The following is a 22,918-nucleotide window of genomic DNA, read 5'->3' as shown; positions in this document are numbered from 1 at the left end:
AGTTCCTTAAGTTACCAATTTATCATATTAAAGTCTGAACTCACCTGTGTTTGAATATCATCACCAGTCACAATATTACCAACTGCTCTTAACGCAGGTGATACAACTTTATAATCATTGTGCCTAAAAGTAATAAAAATATGAACTTACATTCTATATTAAAATTAACAAAAAATTTGCAAAAATAGTACAAAAAATTCCTCCATACTCTACCCAGAGATCCCTTCCAAGTTTCACTAATTTTCCCAGTAATATTCCTCTAACAAAGAAATCTAACCCAGAATCATGGGTTGTACCCATGTCTTTCCAGTCTCTTTCAAGTCAAAAGAATTCCTTCGTTTTCCCTGTGACAATCAAAAGCTAATTATTTGGTTTTGTTCAGTGATTAAGATGAAGTTATATGCTTTTGGCTGAGATATCAGAAATGCTATAGTCTTTTCATTACATGGTACTGTATGGCATATGGTATCTATTTTGTCCATTATAGTGGCACTGGCCTCTGTCACTTAAATAAGATGGTATCCACCAGATTTCTTCACTACTGTTTTTCCCTTTATAATTAGTGTTTTGTGAGAAAATAATACTTTTAGACTATGTAAAATACCATTCCTTAATCCACTTTCACCACTAGCTTTAGCATATTCTGATATTTATTGTCTGAATTAATAATAATCATCAATATTGTAGCCAATGATGACTTTCTAATACTATCACTTACACTATGTACCTTTTTTTTAATCTATTGATCTATCTACTTATTTAAGTGTGGACTTATGGATTGCTATTTTATTCAAAAAAGTTGTAATATGTTACTACAATTTATTTCAATGTTCAAATCATTCCAGGTTTAAACTGTAGGAGTCCCTTCAAGTGGCCTTCTGTGTCCTTTTGATATTTCTCTCTTCTTTGAGCCAGAGAAGGCAATGGCAACCCATTCCAGTACTCTTGCGTGGAAAACCCCATGGATGGAGGAGCCTGGTAGGCTGCAGTCCATGGGGTCGTGAAGAGTTGGACACGACTGAGCGACTTCACCTTCACTTTTCACTTTCATGCATTGGAGAAGGAAATGGCAACCCACTCCAGTGTTCTTGCCTGGAGAATCCCAGGGACAGGGGAGCCTGGTGGGCTGTCGTCTCTGGGGTTGCACAGAGTCGGACACGACTGAAGCGACTTAGCAGCAGCAGCTTCTTTGAGCTCTCAATATTTTCTGGGTTCATCTTGCTATTTTTTTTTTTTAGGCCCAGCCCTGGTATTAGTCATTTCTTCAAGAACCCATGACTCTACTTGATGAGAGTAGTGTTTAAAAACCAAGATTTGTGCATTCAGTGTGCTCATCTTGTTAGTATAGGTTTGTCACTGCTCTCAGGCCCTCTAAGAGGACACATACACACATACATGTACATTTACATATATATTTATTTCTATCTCTTTATGATGAAAGCCATGAGCTCACATTGATACCTTTACTTCTGATCTAGCACCATAAGATTATTTCGGCTTTTCTCCTTTCCAGACATATATCTCCATTTTCTAAGAATAAGAAGCTGGCTTCCATTATCACAACCTCCCTATGTATGACCGGTCTTCTGATTCAGCTAGACTGCTATCCTGTATTGGTTCCAATTCCTGCTCCAGCCTGCTTATCTGCTCTGCTCTAGTGGGTGTCATCATCAGTGTGGGCCCTGATCTGATCCCTCTGTTGCACTGTGTTCCCCTCTTCCTCAGATGCTGTCTTCAAGCTAGAGCCACAACCTCTTACTGAACCTCTCTTTTGTACCATCTTCCTTGTTTGAGCCTACCTGATGACTTTTTGACAAAAGAAAAAAGGCAGAAAAATAACACACTTTTTAAAAAGAAGAGGATGAGGAAGCTAAAATAATCTTTTTAAAACAAGTTTTCTTACAAGTTTTTAATTTCTTTTATAGAAAATCTGTTCTTTTTAATGAAAGTAGCAACAATAGCCCAGCAAAGAAAAACACGATCTTTAATACAAGTGAAATACTAAATGTTTTTCACTGCATGGACCCGTACACAAATTGATTATTGTAATGAACAATTAACTAGATTCTTGGTTCTGTGAGAGCAGAACTGTGTTCCATACATTATTAACATATTGCACAACACTCTAGCAGGTAACAGGCATTCAATAAATACTTGCTGAATTAAGTCCCGCCCATTCATGAAGAGATTAAACTAGTCAAATTCATTAACAAACTGACTAGTTCCAAATAGAGGATATAAAAGCTAAGTTTAAGGGTCAGATTCTCAGTATTTCAGCTATTCTGCAGAGTGGATTTGGTAGCTTTTCAATCCTTCCTGAAGTTTGTAACTCGAGATGTTTAGAAGACCATTACTCTAACTGCTAAACTTAAAACACAATCATATACTTATTAACCATAAATTATAGTTACATCAAAAGTTCCACCAATCTTCGACAGACTCCAGAATCAATGACTGCTTGAATTTTATCATTGGATCCATCAGAAAGATAAGAAAGGGCCCAACACACATCTGCTAATACATCTGGGTCACTGCTAAACAACAATCGTGACAGGACATTTAAGCAAGGTGAAACCTGGAAGGGAAGAAAGAACCAGTTTTTTAAATTTTTCTCTATCCAAAACAGTTTCTTTAGGAAAATAATTTCTAAAATATTTAAATAAAAATATTTAATAAATATTTTAAATAAAAATAAAATATTTAAATTAAAATAATTTTAAACACAAAATTTAAGCTAGAAAAATATCAGAGAAATTAAGACATTCCACTGTTTTAAAACTATGATCATGAAAACTACATATAAACATGAAACTGATTATGATTCCTATTTATCTTATACTGAATAAGTTATTTGGCAAAGTTTGTAAAAATAATTATGTATTAGGGATCTCCTATGTCTGAGTCATATACACACACCCCCACAATGATTTAAAAAACAATGAAGTCCTACAGAGTTCTAGTTTTAAGAAAACAAAATAAAAATATTTTTGCCCCACTGTCTTCTCAGAAACTAGAAAAAGAAGAAATAGAAATACAAATTCCATCTTTGAGGGGTCCAGTAGACATTTATAATCCTGACTACAACTGGTGAGCTACAGAAACTGAACTTTGGGATACAGTTCATAGAAGAGGCTGAAATGAAACACTGGACTGTAAACTAGAGAGATTAAGTAAAAGTTACATACTGATTGAATTGAAAACTTGCAGCCCTCTTCCAATTCCCAGGTCCTAGATCTCTAATGGTATTACCTACTCAACCTAATCTACCCACCTTCCAACAGGAGAGTAGAAAATCTGTTCCTAGAGAAACAAAACGGTTTCAGAAAACATACTGAAATTTGGAGTTCCTCAAAGAAAACATGGTTTTGCTACCCAATTAGTCTATAGTGAAGCTCATAAGACGATGAGCCTATATACCCATCTTTCAATCAGCTTCTTAGTGCCTGCCTCTGGAGTATTTCCAGAGTGTCCAGGATCACCAGCTGTATGAGAGCCTCTGCTACTGCTGCTGCTAAGTCGCTTCAGTCCTGTCCGACTCTGTGCGACCCCATAGACGGCAGCCCGACAGGCTTCCCCGTCCCTGGGATTCTCCAGGCAAGAACACTGGAGTGGGTTGCCATTTCCTTCTCCATGAGAGCCTCTAGTAGGGAAGAAATCAAAATAAACAGACCATAAACAAAATGAAGGAGACATCAGAAAAAAAGAAAAATTCAAAAATTACAAACCTACACAGATAAGACAGTTTGCTGAAATTATAAAAGAATAAAAATTTATATAAAGATGAGCAATCAAAGAACAAAAAATACTATTCCTGAAGATATAAAATACAATTGTAAAAATAAAATTTTAAAAACTTTGCATTATAAAAGAATTTCTCTCATAGAAAATCACAAAAAATTTACTTAACAAAAGTCTAATGAAAGAAAAAGACTCCTAACTTTGAGAATTTTATACTTTAGAGGAATAAAGATTTTTTTAAATATATAAAAATCAACAAATAGACACATATTATATTAAAAGGTATTGACAAAAAAGAGTAAAATGTGGAGGTCAGTGGCTAGGGATGGTATCAGATCAGATCAGTTGCTCAGTCGTGTCTGACTCTTGTGACCCCATGAATCGCAGCACGCCAGGCCTCCCTGTCCATCACCAACTCCTGGAGTTCACTCAAACTCATGTCCATCGAGTTGGTGATGCCATCCAGCCATCTCATCCTCTATCATCCCCTTCTCCTCCTGCCCCCAATCCCTCCCAGCATCAGGGTCTTTTTCAAAGAGTCAGTCTTCGCATGAGGTGGCCAAAGTATTGGAGTTTCAGCCTCAGCATCAGTCCTTCCAATGAATACCCAGGACTGGTCTCCTTTAGGATGGATCTCCTTGCAGTCCAAGGGACTTTCAAAAGTCTTCTCCAACACCACAGTTCAAAAGCATCAATTCTTCGGCACTCAGCTTTCTTCACAGTCCAATTCTCACATCCATACATGACCACTGGAAAAACCATAGCCTTGACTAGACGGACCTTTGTTGGCAAAGTAATGTCTCTACTTTTTAATGTGCTATCTAGGTTGGTCATAACTTTTCTTCCAAGGAGTAAGCATCTTTTAATCTCATGGCTGCTATCACCATCTGCAGTGATTTTGGAGCCTAAAAATAATAAAGTCTGACATTGTTTCCCCATTTATTTCCCATGAAGTGATGGGACCAGATGCCATGATCGTAGTTTTCTGAATGTTGAGTTTTAAGCCAACTTTTGCACTCTCCTCTTTCACTTTTATCAAGAGACTTTTTAGTTCCTCTTCACTTTCTGCCATAAGGGTGGTGTCATCTGCATATCTGAGGTAATTGATATTTCTCCCGGCAATCTTGATTCCAGCTTGTGATTCTTTCAGCCTAGCGTTTCTCATGATGTACTCTGCATATAAGTTAAATAAGCAGGGTGACAATATACAGCCTTGACATACTCCTTTTCCTATTTGGAACCAGTCTGTTGTTCCATGTCCAGTTCTAACTGTTGCTTCCTGACCTGCATATAGGTTTCTCAAGAGGCAGGTCAGGTGGTCTGGTATTCCCATCTCTTTCAGAAGTTTCCACAGTTTATGGTGATCCACACAGTCAAAGGCTATGGCATAGTCAATAAAGCAGAAATAGATGTTTTTCTGGAACTCTCTTGCTTTTTCGATGATCCAGTGGATGTTGGCAATTTGATCTCTGGTTCCTCTGCCTTTTCTAAAACCAGCTTGAACATCTGGAAGTTCACAGTTCACGTATTGCTGAAGCCTGGCTTGGAGAATTTTGAGCATTACTTTCCTAGCGTGTGAGATGAGTACAATTGTGCGGTAGTTTGAGCATTCTTTGGCATTGCCTTTCTTTGGGATTGGAATGAAAACTGACCTTTTCTAGTCCTGTGGCCACTGCTGAGTTTTCCAAAATTGTTGGCATATTGAGTGCAGCACTTTCACAGCATCATCTTCCAGGATTTGAAATAGCTCAACTGGAATTCCATCACCTGCACTAGCTTTGTTCGCAGTGATGCTTTCTAAGGCCCACTTGACTTCACATTCCAGGATGTCTGGCTCTAGGTGAGTGATCTCACCATTGTGATTATCTGGGTTGTGAAGACCTTTTTTGTACAGTTCTTCTGTGTATTCTTGCCACCTCTTCTTCATATCTTTTGCTTCTGTTAGGTCCATACCATTTCTGTCCTTTATTAAGCCCATCTTTGCATGAAATGTTCCCTTGGTATTTTTTAATTTTCTTGAAGAGATCTCTAGTCTTTCCCATTCTGTTGTTTTCCTCTATTTCTTTGCATTGATCACTGAGGAAGGTTTTCTTATCTCTCCTTGCTATTTTTGGAACTCTGCATTCAAATGGGAATATCTTTCCTTTTTGCCTTTGCTTTTCGCTTCCCTTCTTTTCACAGCTATTTGTAATGCCTCCCCAGACAGCCATTTTGCTTTTTTGCATTTCTTTTCCATGGGGATGGTCTTGATCCCTGTCTCCGGTATAATGTCACGAATCTCCGTCCATAATTCATCAGGTACTCTGTCTATCAGATCTAGTCTCTTAAATTTATTTCTCACTTCCACTGTATTTGCTGCTGCTAAGTCACTTCAATCATGTCCGACTCTGTGAGACCCCATAGACGGCAGCCCACCAGGCTCCCCCATCCCTGGGATTCTCCAGGCAAGAACACTGGAGTGGACTGCCATTTCCTTCTCCAGTGCATGAAAGTGAAAAAATAAAGTGACGTCGCTCAGTCATGTCTGACTCCTAGCGACCCCATGGACTGCAGCCCACCAGGCCCCTCCATCCATGGGATTTTCCAGGCAAGAGTACTGGAGTGGGTTGCCATTGCCTTCTCCTCCACTGTATTTAGGGGGTCTATAATGCCAAAACTCGGAGAAGGCAATGGCAACCCACTCCAGTACTCTTGCCTGGAAAATCCCATGGACAGAGGGGCCTGGTAGGCTGCAGTCCATGGGGTCGCTAGGAGTCGGACACGACTGAGCGACTTCACTTTCACTTTTCACTTTCATGCACTGGAGAAGGAAATGGCAACCTACTCCAGTGTTCTTGCCTGGAGAATCCCAGGGATGGGGAGCCTGGTGGGCTGCCGTCTATGGGGTCCCAGAGTCGGATACGACTGAAGCGATTTAGCAGCAGCAGCAGCAATGCCAAAACTATTTTCATTGTTATTATGTGTTAGCTTATACTAACACAATCAGCATTTTTTATTTTGTTGACATTTGCACTACAAGTATAAAAACAATGGTGGGTAGTAAAATTATCAGCACATTTACACAAATAAAGGCAGTGATACCAAAATGTACCACAGATTGCTGTAGTCTTGACATCCACATACTTATAGTTAATAGTTGGGAGGGAGAATAATCCCAAAGAAGCAGTAAATATTACTAATTTTATTAAACCTCAACTTCTGAATACATGTCTTTTGAATATTGTGAGATAAAATGGAAAGTACACATCAAGCACTTCTGCATATCAAAAAACTATGATGATTATCTCCAGAAAATATATGCATTTGAGTTACAAGCTCAATTTGCTATTTTATTTTCCCTATAGTAATACCATTTTTACTTAAAAGACTGACTCTTAATTGTTATTCAGTCAAATATTTCTCAGACTTTTTTTATTTCGGAAAATAAAACAAGTGAGCCTTTTCATTATGCATCTTTTGATTTTATGTATGTGCAAACACTGTCCAGTTAATTAAAAAATAATTACTAAAAAGAGAACAGTCCCTTCAATCTCTAAAAATCTATTATAAGGAGACTTTAAAATTTTTGTACATAGATTCCTTAATTTGTGTACTTTACAAATACCTTACTAAAGTTTGGAGGAGGATTTTTGCCTCTACATAAATTTGAGAGGGCCCATACAGCATTTCTGGTTGTTGTAAGTCTGTTTGAATTTGTTAGTAACCTGCCAAGAAAAAGAAAAAAGGAACTGTCACTTTATATTCATTTTTCCTTTTCAGCTAGCTTCTACTATCATAACACAAAAATTCTTAATATATCTTATAAGGAATCAAACTGATGTGGTAAAAGGAAAAGTGAGTTTTAAAGATTCATTATATTTCCAGAAAAAAAGAAAAACATTCAAAATAAAGAGTGCCATGGGAAATTGAGTTATTTCTACATATTTTAAAAAGAATCCAGAGGGATGGGATGGGGAGGGAGGTGGGAGGGGGGGGTTCAGGATGGGGAACACATGTACACAAGTGGTGGATTCATGTCAATGTATGGCAAAACCAATATAATGTTGTAAAGTAATTTAGCCTCCAATTAAAATAAATAAATTTATATTAAAAACAAAAGCAAAACCAAAAAAAATTAAGAGTACATTATTAGATTACTTGTTTTTTACCATGAAAATAATACACAATACAAATTCATTAAGTAAGGAATACAGAGTCAAATTGAATGAAGATCAGATATTAAGAAAAAATAGTTTTTGTTTTATTTTTAACAGACTGTCTGTCTTAGTATTTCCATCTGCAGCCTGCTAGCAAACTGCAAGAAGTACAGAGAACCTAGATTCAGGAAAAATTCTTATTCTAGAGTGACTTCAGCAAAAATGGTACAGAAGATAACCCTGGAGGCCTATCCTTCCCCAAAACACCAATTTTTGCAAACTCTGTTAGTATTAGCTTAATTAGAACTGTCCAAGATAGTAAATGTTCATAGTAAGGAAGTAAACTTTTAATCAGGAAGGGGCTGAAATGTGGAAAGAGAGCTTTCTGGCAATATAACTTACCTTTTTGTCCAATCCCCTCCCTAGCCTGGAAGCAGCCTTGAAGACAAAAGCTGGAGTTCCCACTGTGAGTTCTGTTTCCAAAAGGGTCTATGGAGACTTGTTTCCAAGTAATTATTGTATTTCTCTGTTTTAACCTATCTGGGTACTCCCTGAAAGATTGATGAAGGGGGCTTGCCTTTGTTTTGCCTAACTGGGAGTTCTCTCATTATGATCAATAGCTGATTTGTCATCAAAAATCATGGAGAACAGAGGCAATAATATACTTAAACTGCTGAAAGAAAACTATCAAACAAGAATTCTATATCCAGCAATATTACCCTTCAAAAATGAAGGAACAACAAAAGCTGAGAAAATTCCATCATTAGTATATTCACTTTATAAAAATAACTAAAATAACTAAAATGTCCTGAAATAAGATAGTTGGTGATGGACAGGGAGGCCTGGCGTGCTGAGATTCATGGGGTCGCAAAGAGTCAGACACGACTGAGCGACTGATCTGATCTGATCTGAATAACTCAGGGCTGTGTGAAGAAATAACAACATTAAAAATAACTATACAGGTAATTATAAAAGACAATATTATTTCATTTTTGGTTTATAATTTCTTCTATGATTTAAAAAATATACATTTACAGCAGTAGTTACAAATCTATGTTAACAGGCACACAATGTAAAACAATGTAATCTGTAATAACAGTAACTTATTGTAAGAGATATAAGGGAGCAGAGCTTTTGTATCATACTGAGACTATGCTATGCTAAGTCACTTCAGTCGTGTCCCACTCTGTGCGACCCCATAGATGGCAGCTCACCAGGCTCCCGCGTCCCTGGGATTCTCCAGGCAAGAACACTGGAGTGGGTTGCCATTTCCTTCTCCAATGCATGAAAGTGAAAAGTGAAAGTGAAGTCGCTCAGTCGTGTCCGACTCTAAGCAACCCCATGGATTGCAGCCTAACAGGCTCCTCCATCCATGGGATTTTCCAAGCAAGAGTACTGGAGTGGGGTGCCATTGCCTTCTCCGCATACTGAGACTAAAGTCGTATAAATTCAAAGTTATTTTAAATTTAAGATGTTCATTGTACTCCTTAGATTTAAAAAATACAACCAAAAAATATACTAAAAAAGAAATGAGAAGGGAATAAATACAGTATATTATTTTTAAAAAGTCAATAAATGCAAAAGAAGGCAAGAAGGAAGGAAGTGAGAAACAAAAAAGGTTTAAGGCATAAGACACATAGAAAACAACAAAAAGGCAGAAGTACTTTCCCATGAGTAGTTACACTGAATGTAAACAGACTGAACTCTTGAATTAGAATTAAAAGGCAGTGACTAGCAGCATGCATTAAAAAACAAATAAAAAAAACAATAATTCATGAGCCATCTGTAATGCATTCTACAAGACACTCATTTTAGATTAAAAGATACAAACAGGTTGAAAGTGAAAGGATGGAAAAAATATTCCCTGCAAATAATAACCCAAAGAGAGCCAGGGTAGCTATATTAATATTAGAAAAATAGACTTAAGAGGAAAATTGCTTAAGAGATAAAGAATAACATTACATGCTGATAAGAATGACAATCCATCATGACGTTTTAACATTTAGCAACAAAGCAAATTGTACAGAGCAAAAACTGACAGAATTGAAGGGAGAAATAGACAGCTGTACTATCACAAAGGCCTTAATATAGTTTTCAGTAATAGCTAGAACACTTAAACAGAAGATCAGTAAGAAAAATAGTGGACTTGATCAACACTATAAATCAACTAATAGTTAGACACCTAACAGTCTATGGGGACACAATGAGGTGGACATGACCAAGCACAGCACATACAACACTCTTCTCATTAACAGCAGAACATACATTCTTTTCAAGTGCACATGGGATATTCTCCAGGATATACCATATATTAGACCACAAGGTAAATCTGATATATTTTTAAAGATTGAAATCATACAGAGTACAACGGAATGAAGCTAAAAATCACTAAAAGAAGAAAAACTGGAAAATTCACAAATATGTGGAAATTAAGTAACATAATTTTAGACAACCAATAAGTCAAAAAAGTCACCAGGAAATGAGGAAATATTTCAGAATAAATGAAAATGAAAACCCAACATACTAAAACTTACAGAATTCACCGAAAGCTCACAGAGAAAATTATAACTGAAAACACTTACATTAAACAAGATATCAAATAAAGAACATAAAGCTTCATCTTAATTAAGAAACTAAAAAATCTGCATCAAATTAAACCTCAAGCTAGAAGAAAGAAGGCAATAATAAAGAGCAGAGATAAATAAAACAGAGAAGAGAAAAACACTAGAGAAAATGAACTCCATCAAGAGTTGATTCTTTGAAAGAAAAATCAACAGAATAAACATTTACCCAGACTGACAAAGAATAAAAGACTTAAATCAGGAATGAGAGTTAGGGATATTACTACTTATCTTTCAGAAACACAAGTAATTATAAGAGAATACTATGAACTATAAGCCAACAAATTGGATAATGCAAAGAAAATGAACAATTTCTCAGAAACACATAAACTACCAAACTGATTCAAGAAGAAACAGAAAATCTAAATAGATATATAACAATTAAAGATACTGAATGAGTAATCAAAACCCTCCTAATAAAGAAAAGTCAAACAAGAAACAATTTCACTGGTAAAGTCTACTAAACATTATAGAAGAATTAAATCCTTCTCAAACTCTTCTAGGAAATAAAAGAGAACATTCCTACCTTATTTTATGATGCCAGCATTACCCTGATACCAAAGCCAAAGACATGACAAGAGTGTGTGTGTGTGTGTGTGTGTATTACTAACAGATACAAAAAAATCTTCAACACAATTCTAGGAAACTGAATCCAGGAACATATTAGAAGAATTATACACTATGAACTACTGAGATTTATCCCAGGAATGCAAAGATGGTTCAATGAACAAAGACCAAACAATATATTCACCACATTAATAGCATAAAGGAAAACAAAACAAAACAAAACAAAATGTGTTCATGTCGACTGATGCAGAAAAAGCATTTAACAGATCCCAACACCTCTTCATGATAAAATCACTCAACAACCTAGGACAAGGAAACCATCACAATAAGATAAAGGATATTTATGAAAAACCCACAGCTAACATTATTCTCAATGGTGAATGAGTGATAAAAAACATAATGTCGCCACTTTTATGCAACATTATGGTGGCTCACTGGGTAAAGAATCTGCCTGCAGATTCAACTCACACATGGATGGTCAACTCCTTTTCACCAAAGGTATCAAGATCATTCAACAAGGAGAGAATAGCCTCCAAGCAACCATTCCGGAACAAGTGGATGTCCACATGTATCTCAATTAGAGTCACACAAAAAATTAGCTCAAGATGGACCAAAAATGCAAATATAAGAGGTAAAACTCTTAGAAGAAAACATAGTGTTTCATGACCTTAAATTTGGCAATAGTTTTTTACATATGACACTGAAAACATAACAAAAGAAAAAATAGATACTACTGGACTTCAAATTCAGAAATTATGTGAATCAAAGAAATTATCAAGAGAGTGAAAAGAAAACCCACAGAATGCAAAAGATCTTCTAAAATCATCTATCTGATAAGAATCTATCCAGAACACATGAAGAATTCTTACAACTCAACAACAAAATGACAACTGAATTTAAAAATATGCAAAGGACTTAGATATTTCTCCAAAGAAGATACACAAATAGCGAACAAATGTATGAAAAGATATGCAATGTCATTAGGAAATGTAAATCAAAGCAAAATTAAATACCACCTCATACCCACTAGGATGGCTTCAATCAGAATAACGGACAACAGAAGATGGCAGAGGAATAGGATGGGGAGACCACTTTCTCCCCCATAAATTCATCAAAAGATCCTTTGAATGTTGTGCAACTTCCACAAAACAACTTCTGAATGCTGGCAGAGGACACTAGGCACCCAGAAAGGCAATCCATTCTCTTTGAAAGGAGGTAGGATAAAGCATAAAAGAAAAAAAGAGAGAAGATTTAGGGATGGATATCCGTCCTGGGGGGGGAGTTGTGAAGGAGAAGTTGCCACAGTAGGAAACCCTCTCAGAGGCAGGTCTGTGGGGAGTTTTGGAATCTCAGAGGGCAACATAACCGGGAGGAAAAAAAACAAAAACCAAAAAACCACAAATTATGCGCCTAACCACCACTGCCAGTGGAGAAGTAGCCCAGGGGCTTGCTGAGGCTGGGCTATATCATCAGACCGGGCCTGAATGCCCTGAGGACAATCTGAAGGATCTAACATGAGATAGCAACCAAAACTGTGGGATCTCCAGAGAGACAAAAAAAAAGGAACTTTCCCAAGAGGGGCTCTAAGGCCTACCTCCTAGACAGCTGCAAACAGGACCCTCCCCACCCCTACCCAGCCTGGAGGTGGAGAGGCAGCCAGACGGCAAGGGGCGGCCCCAGAGACCAACATTTCAGCATCTTCCACCAAACTGAGCAGGCACCCAGTTGCTAACCATGTCTTCCTGGGATCCTGGGTGGTTGACATCCGCCAGGAGGGTTGCAGCCTGAGATCAACTCCCCAGAGGAGACACATGACACCTGAAATGGTGCCATTGCAGCGCACCCAAAACACCAAGCACCTGGGACCAGGGAGGTGATTCAGACACACGCACGGCCAATTTGGGACAGTGTGCTCGCCAAGCACCTGGTCACCTGAGCTGCTCGGACCTGGGAAGGGCACAAAACGCATGCCCAACTGGGTCTGTGCCCTTGTGGAGTACCAAAGAACCTACATGGTTTAGACCTGGGAAGTGCATGAAATGCAGGGTCCACTTGGGACAGTGACCTTGCAGACTGCCCTGGAGCCTGAGCAGTGTAGACCCATGAAGCACATGCTGCTTTGGGTTGTGGCAAGCTCAGTGTGGTCCATACGCTGAGACCACTCCCCCAACACCAGATATCTGTTTGCAGTGTCCCTTCCTCCCTACAACTGAACAAGTAAGCCTAAATAAGTGACCACCTTCGCCCCCTAGTGTTAGGGCAAAAATTAGACACTAAAGAGACTTGCAAACAAAGGAAGCCAAAATAAACAAAGAGGGAACCGCTCTGTAAGTGACAGGTGCAACAGATTAAAACCCTGTTCAGTTCAGTTCAGTCGCTCAGTCGTGTCCAACTCTTTGCGACCCCATGAATCGCAGCACGCCAGGCCTCCCTGTCCATCACCAACTCCCGGAGTTCACTCAGACTCACGTCCATCGAGTCAGTGATGCCACCCAGCCATCTCATCCTCTGTCATCCCCTTCTCCTCCTGCCCCCAATCCCTCCCAGCATCAGAGTCTTTTCCAATGAGTCAACTCTTTGCATGAGGTGGCCATAGTACTGGAGTTCCGGCTTTAGCATCATTCCTTCCAAAGAAATCTCAGGGCTGATTTCCTCCAGAAACCCTGTAGTTAACATTAACTGTGCATTGGAGGGGGCCTATAGACCTTGAGAATAAGTTGACCTTGAGTAAAAGCTGGAACGAGGAACTATCTGAAACTGAACTGACCCACACTGCCCACAACAGCTCCAGAGAAATTCCTAGATATATTTTTACTATTATCACTTTTTAATTTTTTTCAAGTTCTTTATTACACCTTTAATTTTCATTTTTATAACCTACCATTACCTTGCAAAAAAAAGACCTTATTTTTAAAGCAAATTTCACATATATATATTTCTTTTAAAATTTCTGTGATTGATTTTGTTTTGTAATTTTTATATTACATTTTTGAGAGTCTAACCTCTATTCTAGATTTTTAATCTTTGCATTTTGGTATTTGTTAATCAATTTTGTACATTTAAGAATTTAATCTTCAGTATCCATTTTCACTTAGGGATGTAATTACTGGCTTGACTGCTCTCTCCCGTTTTGACTCTCCCTTTTCTCTCCTGGGTCACCTCAATCTCCTTACTCCCTCTCCTCTTCTTTACTTTGTGAATCTCTCTGGGTGTTCTGGGCTGTGGAGAACACTTGGGGAACTGATTACTGGCTAGATTGGTTTCTCCCATTTTGACTCCCCATCTTCTCCTCCTGGTCACCTCTATCTCCCTCCCTCTTCTCTTCTCTATGTAACTCTGTGAATCTCTCTGGGTGTTCTGGATTGTGGAGAGCACTTAGGGAATTGATTACTAGCTAGATTGCTCACTCCCTTTTTGACTCCCCCTCTAATTTTCCTAGTCACCTCTATCTCCCTCCTACTTCTTCTCTTCTCTATGTAACTCTGAATCTCTTTGGGTGTTCCTTGCTGTGGAGAATTGTTTCACCATTAACCTAAATGTTTTATCATCTGTGCTTTATGGATGGAGAATCTTGAGGCTACTGTAAGAGAAGGACTGAAAGCCAGAGGCAGGAGGCTTAACTCTAAAACTTAAGAACATCAGAGAACTCCTGATTTCAGGGAACATTTATAGACAACAGCTCACCCAAAAGTCTCCATACCTACACTGAAACCAAGTTCCACCCAAGGGTCAACAAGTTCCAGGGCAAGACATACAGTGATAATTCTCCAGCAAAGCAGGAACAAAGCCCTGAGCATTAAAAAACAGGCTGCCCAAAGCCATGCCAAACCCATAGATACCCTAAAACTCACTACTGGACACTTCATTGCACTCCAGGGAGAAAAGATTCAGCTCCACCCACCAGAACACAGATATAAGCTCCCCCAACATGGAAACCTTGACAAGCCACTAGCCCAACCCCACCCACAGGAAGCAGACTTCACAATAAAGAGGAACCATGAACTTCTAGCCTACAGAATGGGCACCCCAAACACAGCAATCTAAACAAAATGAAAAGGCAGAGAAATATTCAGCAGGTAAAGGAACAAGATAAATACCCACCAAACAAACAAAAGAGGAGGAAACAAGGAGTCTACCTGAAAAAGAATTCAGAATAAATGATATTAAAGATGATCCAAAATCTTGAAAACAAAATGGAGTTACAGATAAACAGACTACGGACAAGGATTGAGAAGATGCAAGAAATGTTTAACAAGGACCTAGAAGAAATTAAGAAGAGTCAATCAATAATGAATAATGTAATACTGAAACCAAAAGCACTCTGGAGGGAACCAACAGTAGAATAACTGAGGCAGAAGAGAGAATAAGTGAGGTAAAACATAGAATTGTGGAAAAATGAAGCAGAGAGGAAAAAAGGAAAAAGAATTAAAAGAAATTAGGACAACCTCAGAGACCTCTGGGACAATGTTAAACGCACCAGCATTCAAATCACAGGTATCCCAGAAAACAAAGACAAAAAGAAAGGGCATGAAAAAATACTTCAGGCGATAATAGTTGAAAACTTCCCTAAAATAGGGAAGGAAATAGGCACCCAAGTCCAAGAAAGCCAGAGAGTCCCAAACAGGATAAACCCAAGGCGAAACATGCCAAGATACATACTAATTAAACTAATGAAGATCAAACACCAACAATAACTATTAAAAGCAGCAAGGGAAAAGCAACTAGTAACCCACAAGGGGATCCACATAAGGCTAACAGCTGATCCTTCAACAGAAACTCTTCAGGGCAGAAGGGCATTGGCAGGACATACTGAAAGTGATGAAAGTGATGAACCAGTGATGAAAGAGAAAAAGCCAGATTACTGTACCCAGCAAGGATCTCATTCAGATATGAAGGAGAAATCAAAAGCTTTACAGGCAAGCAAAATCTGAGAGAATTCAGCACCACCAAACCAATTCTTCAACAAATGCTAAAGGATGTTCTCTAGACAGGAAACCCAGAAAAGGTTTATAAAATCAAACCCAAAACAACAAAATGGCAACAGGATCAAACTTATCAATAATTACCTTAAATGTAAATGGGTTGAATGCTCCAACCAAAAGACAAAGACTGGCTAAATGGATACAAAAACAAGACCACTATAAATGCTGTCTACAAGAAACCCCCACCTCAAACCAAGGGTCACATACAGACTGAAAGTGAAGGGCTGGAAAAAGATATTCCATGCAAATGGAGACCAAAAGAAAGCAGGAGTAGTAATACTCATATCAGATAAAATAGACTTTGAAATAAAGACCATGAAAAGAGACAAAGAAGGACACTACATAATGATCAAAGGATCAATCCAAGAAGAAGATATAACAATCAAATATATATGAACCCAACATACGAGCACCTCAACATGTAAGGCAAATGCTAACAAGTATGAAAGGGAAAATTAACAGTAATACAATAATAGTGGAAGACTTTAATACCCCACTCACACCTATGGATAGATCAACCAAACAGAAAATTAGCAAGGAAGCACAAGTTTTAAATGATACAATGGACCAGTTAGACCTAATTGATATCTATAGGACATTTCACCATAAAACAATGAATTTCACCTTTTTCTCAAGTGCACACAGAACATTGTCCAGGATAGATCACATCCTGGGCCATAAACCTATCCTTGGTAAATTCAAAAAAACTGAAATCATTTCAAGCATCTTTTCTGATCACAATGCAGTAAGATTAGATGTCAACTACAGGGAAAAAAAAAACTATTAAAAATACAAACATATGGAGGCTAAACAATACGCTTCTGAATAAACAACAGATCACAGAAGAAATAAAAAAGGAAATCAAAATATGCATAGAAATGAATGAAAATGAAAACACGACAACCCCAAACCTCTGGGATTCAGTGAAAGCAGTGCTAAGGGGAAGGTTCATAGCAATACAAGTTTACCTCAGGAAACAACAGAAAAATCAAATAACAACCTAACTTTTTACCTAAAGTAACTAGAAAAAGAAGAAACAAAGGACCCCAAAGTTAGGAAAGAAATCACAAAAATCAGAGCAGAAATATATGAAAAAGAAACAAAGGAGATACAGCAAAAATCAACAAAACTAAAAGGTGGTTCTTTGAGTAGATAAATAAAATAGACAAACCATTAGCCAGACTCATCAAGAAAAAAAGGGAGAAGAATCCAATCAATAAAATTAGAAATGAAAATGGAGAAATCACAACAGACAACACAGAAATACAAAGGATCATAAGAGACTACTATCAGCAACTGTATGCCAATAAAATGGACAACTTGGAAGAAATGGATGAATTCTTAGAAAAATATAACCTTCCAAAACTGAACCAGGGAGAAACAGAAAATCTTAACAGACCCATCACAAGCATGGAAATCGAAACTGTAATCAAATATCTGCCAACAAACAAAAGTCCAGGACCAGATGGCTTCACAGGTGAATTCAACCAAAAATTTAGAGAAGCACTAACACCTATGCTACTCAAATTCTTGCAGAAAACTGCAAAGGTAAACTCCCAAACTCATTCTATGAGGCCACCATCACCCTAATACCAAAACCAGACAAAGATGCCACACAAAAAAGAAATCTACAGGCCAATATCACTGATGAACATAGATGCAAAACTCCTCAAGAAAATTCTAGCAAGCAGAATCCAACAACATATTAAAAAGATCACAAATCATGACCAAGTGGGCTTTATCCTAGGGATGCAAGGATTCTTCAATATTTGTAAATCAATGTGATATTCCACATTAACAAATTGAAAGAAAAGCCATATGATTATCTCAATAGATGCAGAGAAAGCCTTTGACAAAATTAAAAAACCCATTTATGATAAAAACTCTCCAGAAAGCAGGCATAGAAGGAACATACCTCAACATAATAAAAGCCATATAGGATAAACCCACAGCAAACATTATCCTCAATGGCAAATAATTGAAAGCATTGCCCCTAAAGTAAGGAATTAGACAAGGGTACCCACTCTCACCACTACTATTCAATATAGCTTTGGAAGTTTTAGCCACAGCAATCAGAGAAAAAAAAGAAAAAAAAAAAGGAATCTAGATGGGAAAAGAAGTAAAACTTACTGTTTGCATATGACATGATCCTCTACATAGAAAACCCTAAAGACACAACAAGAAAATTACTAGAGCTAATCAATGAATATAATAAAGTTGCAGGATATAAAATTAATACACAGAAATCCCTTGCATTCCTATACACTGAGAAAACAAAGAGAAATTAAGGAAACAATCCCATTCACCACTGCCAACAAAAAGAATAAAATACTTAGGAAAACCTCGAATAGCCAAAGCAATCTTGAGAAAGAAGAATGGAACTGGAGGAATCAACCTGCCTGACTTCAGACTATACTACAAAGCTACAGTCATCAAGACAGTTTGGCACTGGCACAAAGACAGAAATATAGATCAATGGAACAAGACAGAAAGCCCAATAAATCCACAAACCTATAGACACCTTCGGAGAAGGCAATGGCAACCCACTCCAGTACTCTTGCCTGGAAAATCCCATGGATGGAGGAGCCTGGTAGGCTGCAGTCCATGGGGTCGCTAAGAGTCGGACATGACTGAGTGACTTCCCTTTCACTTTTCACTTTCATGCACTGGAGAAGGAAATGGCAACGCACTCCAGTGTTCGTGCCTGGAGAATCCCAGGGACGGGGAGCCTGGTGGGCTTCCATCTATGGGGTCACACAGAGTCAGACACAACTGAAGCGACTTAGCAGCAGCAGCAGCATGGAAACCTTATCTTTGACAAAGGAAGCAAAAATATACAATGGAGAAAGACAATCTCTTTAACAAGTGGTGCTGGGAAGACTGGTCATCCGCTTGTAAAAGAATGAAACTAGAACACTTTCTAACACTGTACACAAAAATAAACTCAAAATGAATTAAAGATCTAAATGTAAGATCAGAAACTATAAAACTCCTAGAGTAAAACATAGGCAAAACACTCTCTACATAAATCACAGCAGGATCCTCTATGACCCACCTCCCAGAGTAATGGAAATAAAAGAAAAAATAAAACAAATGGGACCAAATTAAACTTAAAAACTTTTGCACAACAAAGGAAACTATAAGCAAAGTGAAAAGCCAGCTTTCAGAATGGAAGAAAATAATAGCAAATGAAGCAAATGACAAAGAATTAATCACAAAAATATACAAGCAGCTCATGCAGTTCAATACCAGAAAAATAAATGATCCAATCAAAAAACGGGCCAAAAAACTAAACAGACATTTCTCCAAAGAAGACATACAGATGGCTAACAAACACATGAAAAGATGCTCAACATCACTCATTATCAGAGAAATGCAAATCAAAACCACAATGAGGTCCTATCTGATGCAGGTCAGAATGGCTGCTATCAAAAAGTCTAAAAACAGTAAATGCTGGAGAGGATGTGTAGAAAAGGGAACCCTCTAACACTGTTGGTGAGAATGCAAACTAGTACAACTACTATGGAGAACAGTGTGGAGATTCCTTAAAAAATAGGAAACAGAATTGCCACACGACCCAGCAATCCCACTGCTTGGCATACACACCAAGGAAACCAGAACTGAAAGAGACACGTGTACCCCAGTGTTCACTGCAGCACTATTTATAATAGCCACAACATGGGAGCAACCTAGATATCCATCGGCAGATGAATGGATAAGAAAGTTGTGGTGCATATACACAATGGAATATTACTCAGCTATTAAAAAGAACACTTTAGAGTCAGTTCTAATGAGGTGGATGAAACTGGAGCCTATTATACACCGTGAAGTAAGTCAGAAAGAAAAACACCAATACAGTATATTAATGCATATATGTGGAATTTAGAAAGATGGTAACAATGACCCTATATATGAGACAGCAAAAGAGACACAGATATAAAGAACAGACTTTTGGACTCTGTGGGAGAAGGTGAAGGTGGGATGATTTGAGAGAAAAGCATTGAAACATGTATATTACCATATGTGAAATAGATGACCAGTCCAAGTTCAATGCCTGAAACAGGGCAATCAAAGCTGGTGCACTGGGACAACCCAGAGGGATGGGATGGGGAGGGAGGTGGGAGAGGGGTTTGGGTCAGGGGGGGACACACGTACACCCATGGCTGATTTATGTCAATGTATGGCAAAAATCACCACAATACTGTAAAGTAATTAGCTTCCATTAAAATAAATAAATCAATTTAAAAAAAAAAGAATAACAGACAACTGTTGGTAAGAAACTGGAGCTCTCACACATTGCTGGTAGAAACAGAATGGTACAGCTACTATGGAAAAAGTCTGGTGGTAAAAGGTAAAGACAGCATTAGCAAATTACCCAGAAATTCCACTGGTAGGTATATACCTAAAAAGAATTGAAAACACTGGTGTTCAAACAAAAACCTGCACACAAATGTTCACAGGAGTACTGCATATATACAGTAGCCAAAAGGTGGAAATAACCCAAATGACCATCAAGTGATGAATGTACCACAAAATGTGGTATATCCATATAATGGAATATTATTTAATTATAAGAAGAATGAAGTATTGATACATTCTAAGATATGAATGAACCCTGAAAACCATATACTAAGTGAAAGAAGCAGACACAAAAGGTTACACAGTATATGACTTCATTTATGTAAAATATCCAGAATAGGCAAATACACAAGAGACAGAAAACAGATTAGAGGTATCCAAGTACTTGGAAAAAAGGGTATTGGGGTTTCTGTTTGGGATGATAGAAAGTTCTAGAACTAGATAGTTGTTATGGTTGAGAAACACTGTGAACATACTGAGTGGCAGTAAACTGTAAACTTTTAAATGGTAAATTTTTTATTGTGTATATTCTGTCACACAAAAATATGCTCTAAAAGTTTTGCTATAAAGAATATTTGAAACCTCCTAAAACCATAACTCATTTAGAAATAAGTTAGTTACACTGACTTACTACATCAGGAAATGACAAACTTTTCAGTAAATACTTTTGGCTTCACAGGCCTTCCTGTGTTGCAGCTACTGAACTCTGATGATACAGCATGAAAGCAACCACAGACATTAAGTAAGCAAATTGATGTGATCCAGTAAAATTTAATTTTCAAAAACAGGGGACAGGCCAAATTTGGTATGAAGACTGTACTTGGCTAAGCTGTGAGGTATATTATCCTCCTTGTATTAATGGGAGTATTATGAGAAATTACAAATCTTTTCTTATCCAAATTTGCTATATTATAAATTAAAGTTGCATTAAATTAAAACAACAAAGCTGTAACAGTATATTGGGATATTCTCTCGTAGCTCAGTCAGTAAAGAATCTGCCTGAAAGGCAAGAGACCCAGGTTCGATTCTTGGGTTGGGAAGATCCACTGGAGAAGGAAATGGCAACCCACTCCAGTATTCTTGCCTGGAGAATCCCATGGACAGAGGAGCCTGGCAGGCTACAACCCACAGGGTCACAAGAGTCAGACACGACTTGGTGACTAAATCACCATATCAATAATATAAAGTCCATAATAGTAAAAGCTTTACATTTACTGAGAATCAAAAGGCAGAACCGATAAAACTGTATTATATTAATAAAAATTTTATACACACTTAACACATTAGCTAAATGTTAATTTAACTTCAATGTGAACTACAGATTATCCATAATCTTCTTAAAGGTAATACCATTTTTCCTTTTGACCAACCATGGTGAGAACATCTTGACATACCTTCCTTCTTATCACCTTTCTTAATTTTTTAATGAAACTTTGAAAACTTATAAACCTACTCTTTTTCTGAAATTTATTATGTTTATAACCATGATTAGATAGCTGGGTACTGTTTGTTTTTCATTAGACCTTTGTTTTTTAGTTTGGTTTCTTTAGTCATAATTAAAATATTGCTAAGAGTTGGGCACAACTGAGCGACCTCACTTTCACTTTTCACTTTCATGCACTAGAGAAGGAAATGGCAACCCACTCCAGTATTCTTGCCTGGAGAATCCCAGGGACGGGGGAGCCTGGTGGGCTGCCGTCTATGGGGTCGCACAGAGTCAGACATGACTGAAGTGACTTAACAGCAGAACATTTAGAGTAATTAGAACTAAGAAATGCTTACTTATTATTTCATAAACCATTACCAACTTTAAATATTAACAAATAATAAATGACCCAAAGACAGAGAGCAAAGAATATGGCCTAGAGACAAAGTAAAAAGAGAAACAAAGTGCTCACAGTTAATCTACAAACCATAAAATCAGGCCAGAAAAACCCTAAGTTGAAAATTTAAGAGATACTTTTAGTAGTATGAACGTCAAAATAATTCTGATATTGAACCCTAAATCAGAATTTTCCTTTATAATGGGACTAACTGCTCAGATATTATTTTGAATAAGCCCAAAGTAAATGAAATCACAAGTGGTTCAGTGGCCTGAACATAGTTAAGTACTCAGTGTGAGTTGAGTGAAATGATGCTGAGAAATCCATTTTGTCCATGGAAAGTTACACATTCTAAAACAATAAAATATATTTTGCAAAACTGTATCTAAAAACATATTCTTTCTGTTTGTATCTAAAAACAAAACAAAATTGTATCTAAAAACATATTCTAATTTCTAAGCTTGGAAAGGATGGCAAATGGCACAGAAATGGTAAGAGTAAAATTTTCCCTTTGAAAATATCTCAATTACTTTTTCCTTTTTCACTATTTGCCAATGGTATTCAGCCTAAATAAAAATTCTCTCAGTAAATGATAACCAACTTGGATAAATAAACCTATCTTTCAAATAATTTTATGTCATCTTTGTAAAGAACCCTATATTACAAGGGAGCTTCTTTTCTTAAAAAAAGTG

The 22,918-nt window shown here is 37.4% G+C and overlaps 1 protein-coding gene across 1 annotated transcript in view; it reads right to left on the bottom strand.

Moving 5' to 3' along the window:
- The window catches only part of KPNA5 (karyopherin subunit alpha 5), a 51,045-nt gene that overhangs the window by 12,169 nt on the left and 15,958 nt on the right, over positions 1-22,918 (bottom strand). Inside the window, exons 8-10 of the mRNA XM_006050609.4 lie at positions 7,343-7,442; positions 2,412-2,575; positions 45-123 (exon numbers count right to left, since the gene is read on the bottom strand). Of these exons, the coding sequence (XP_006050671.1) occupies positions 45-123; positions 2,412-2,575; positions 7,343-7,442 (343 nt within the window). The remainder of the gene's footprint in view (positions 1-44; positions 124-2,411; positions 2,576-7,342; positions 7,443-22,918) is intronic.

Source organism: Bubalus bubalis, chromosome 10 (genome assembly GCF_019923935.1).
Source record: "Bubalus bubalis isolate 160015118507 breed Murrah chromosome 10, NDDB_SH_1, whole genome shotgun sequence".
In the NCBI taxonomy this organism is placed as follows: Eukaryota; Metazoa; Chordata; class Mammalia; order Artiodactyla; family Bovidae; genus Bubalus; species Bubalus bubalis.
This window is presented reverse-complemented; position numbering and strand designations above follow the sequence as displayed.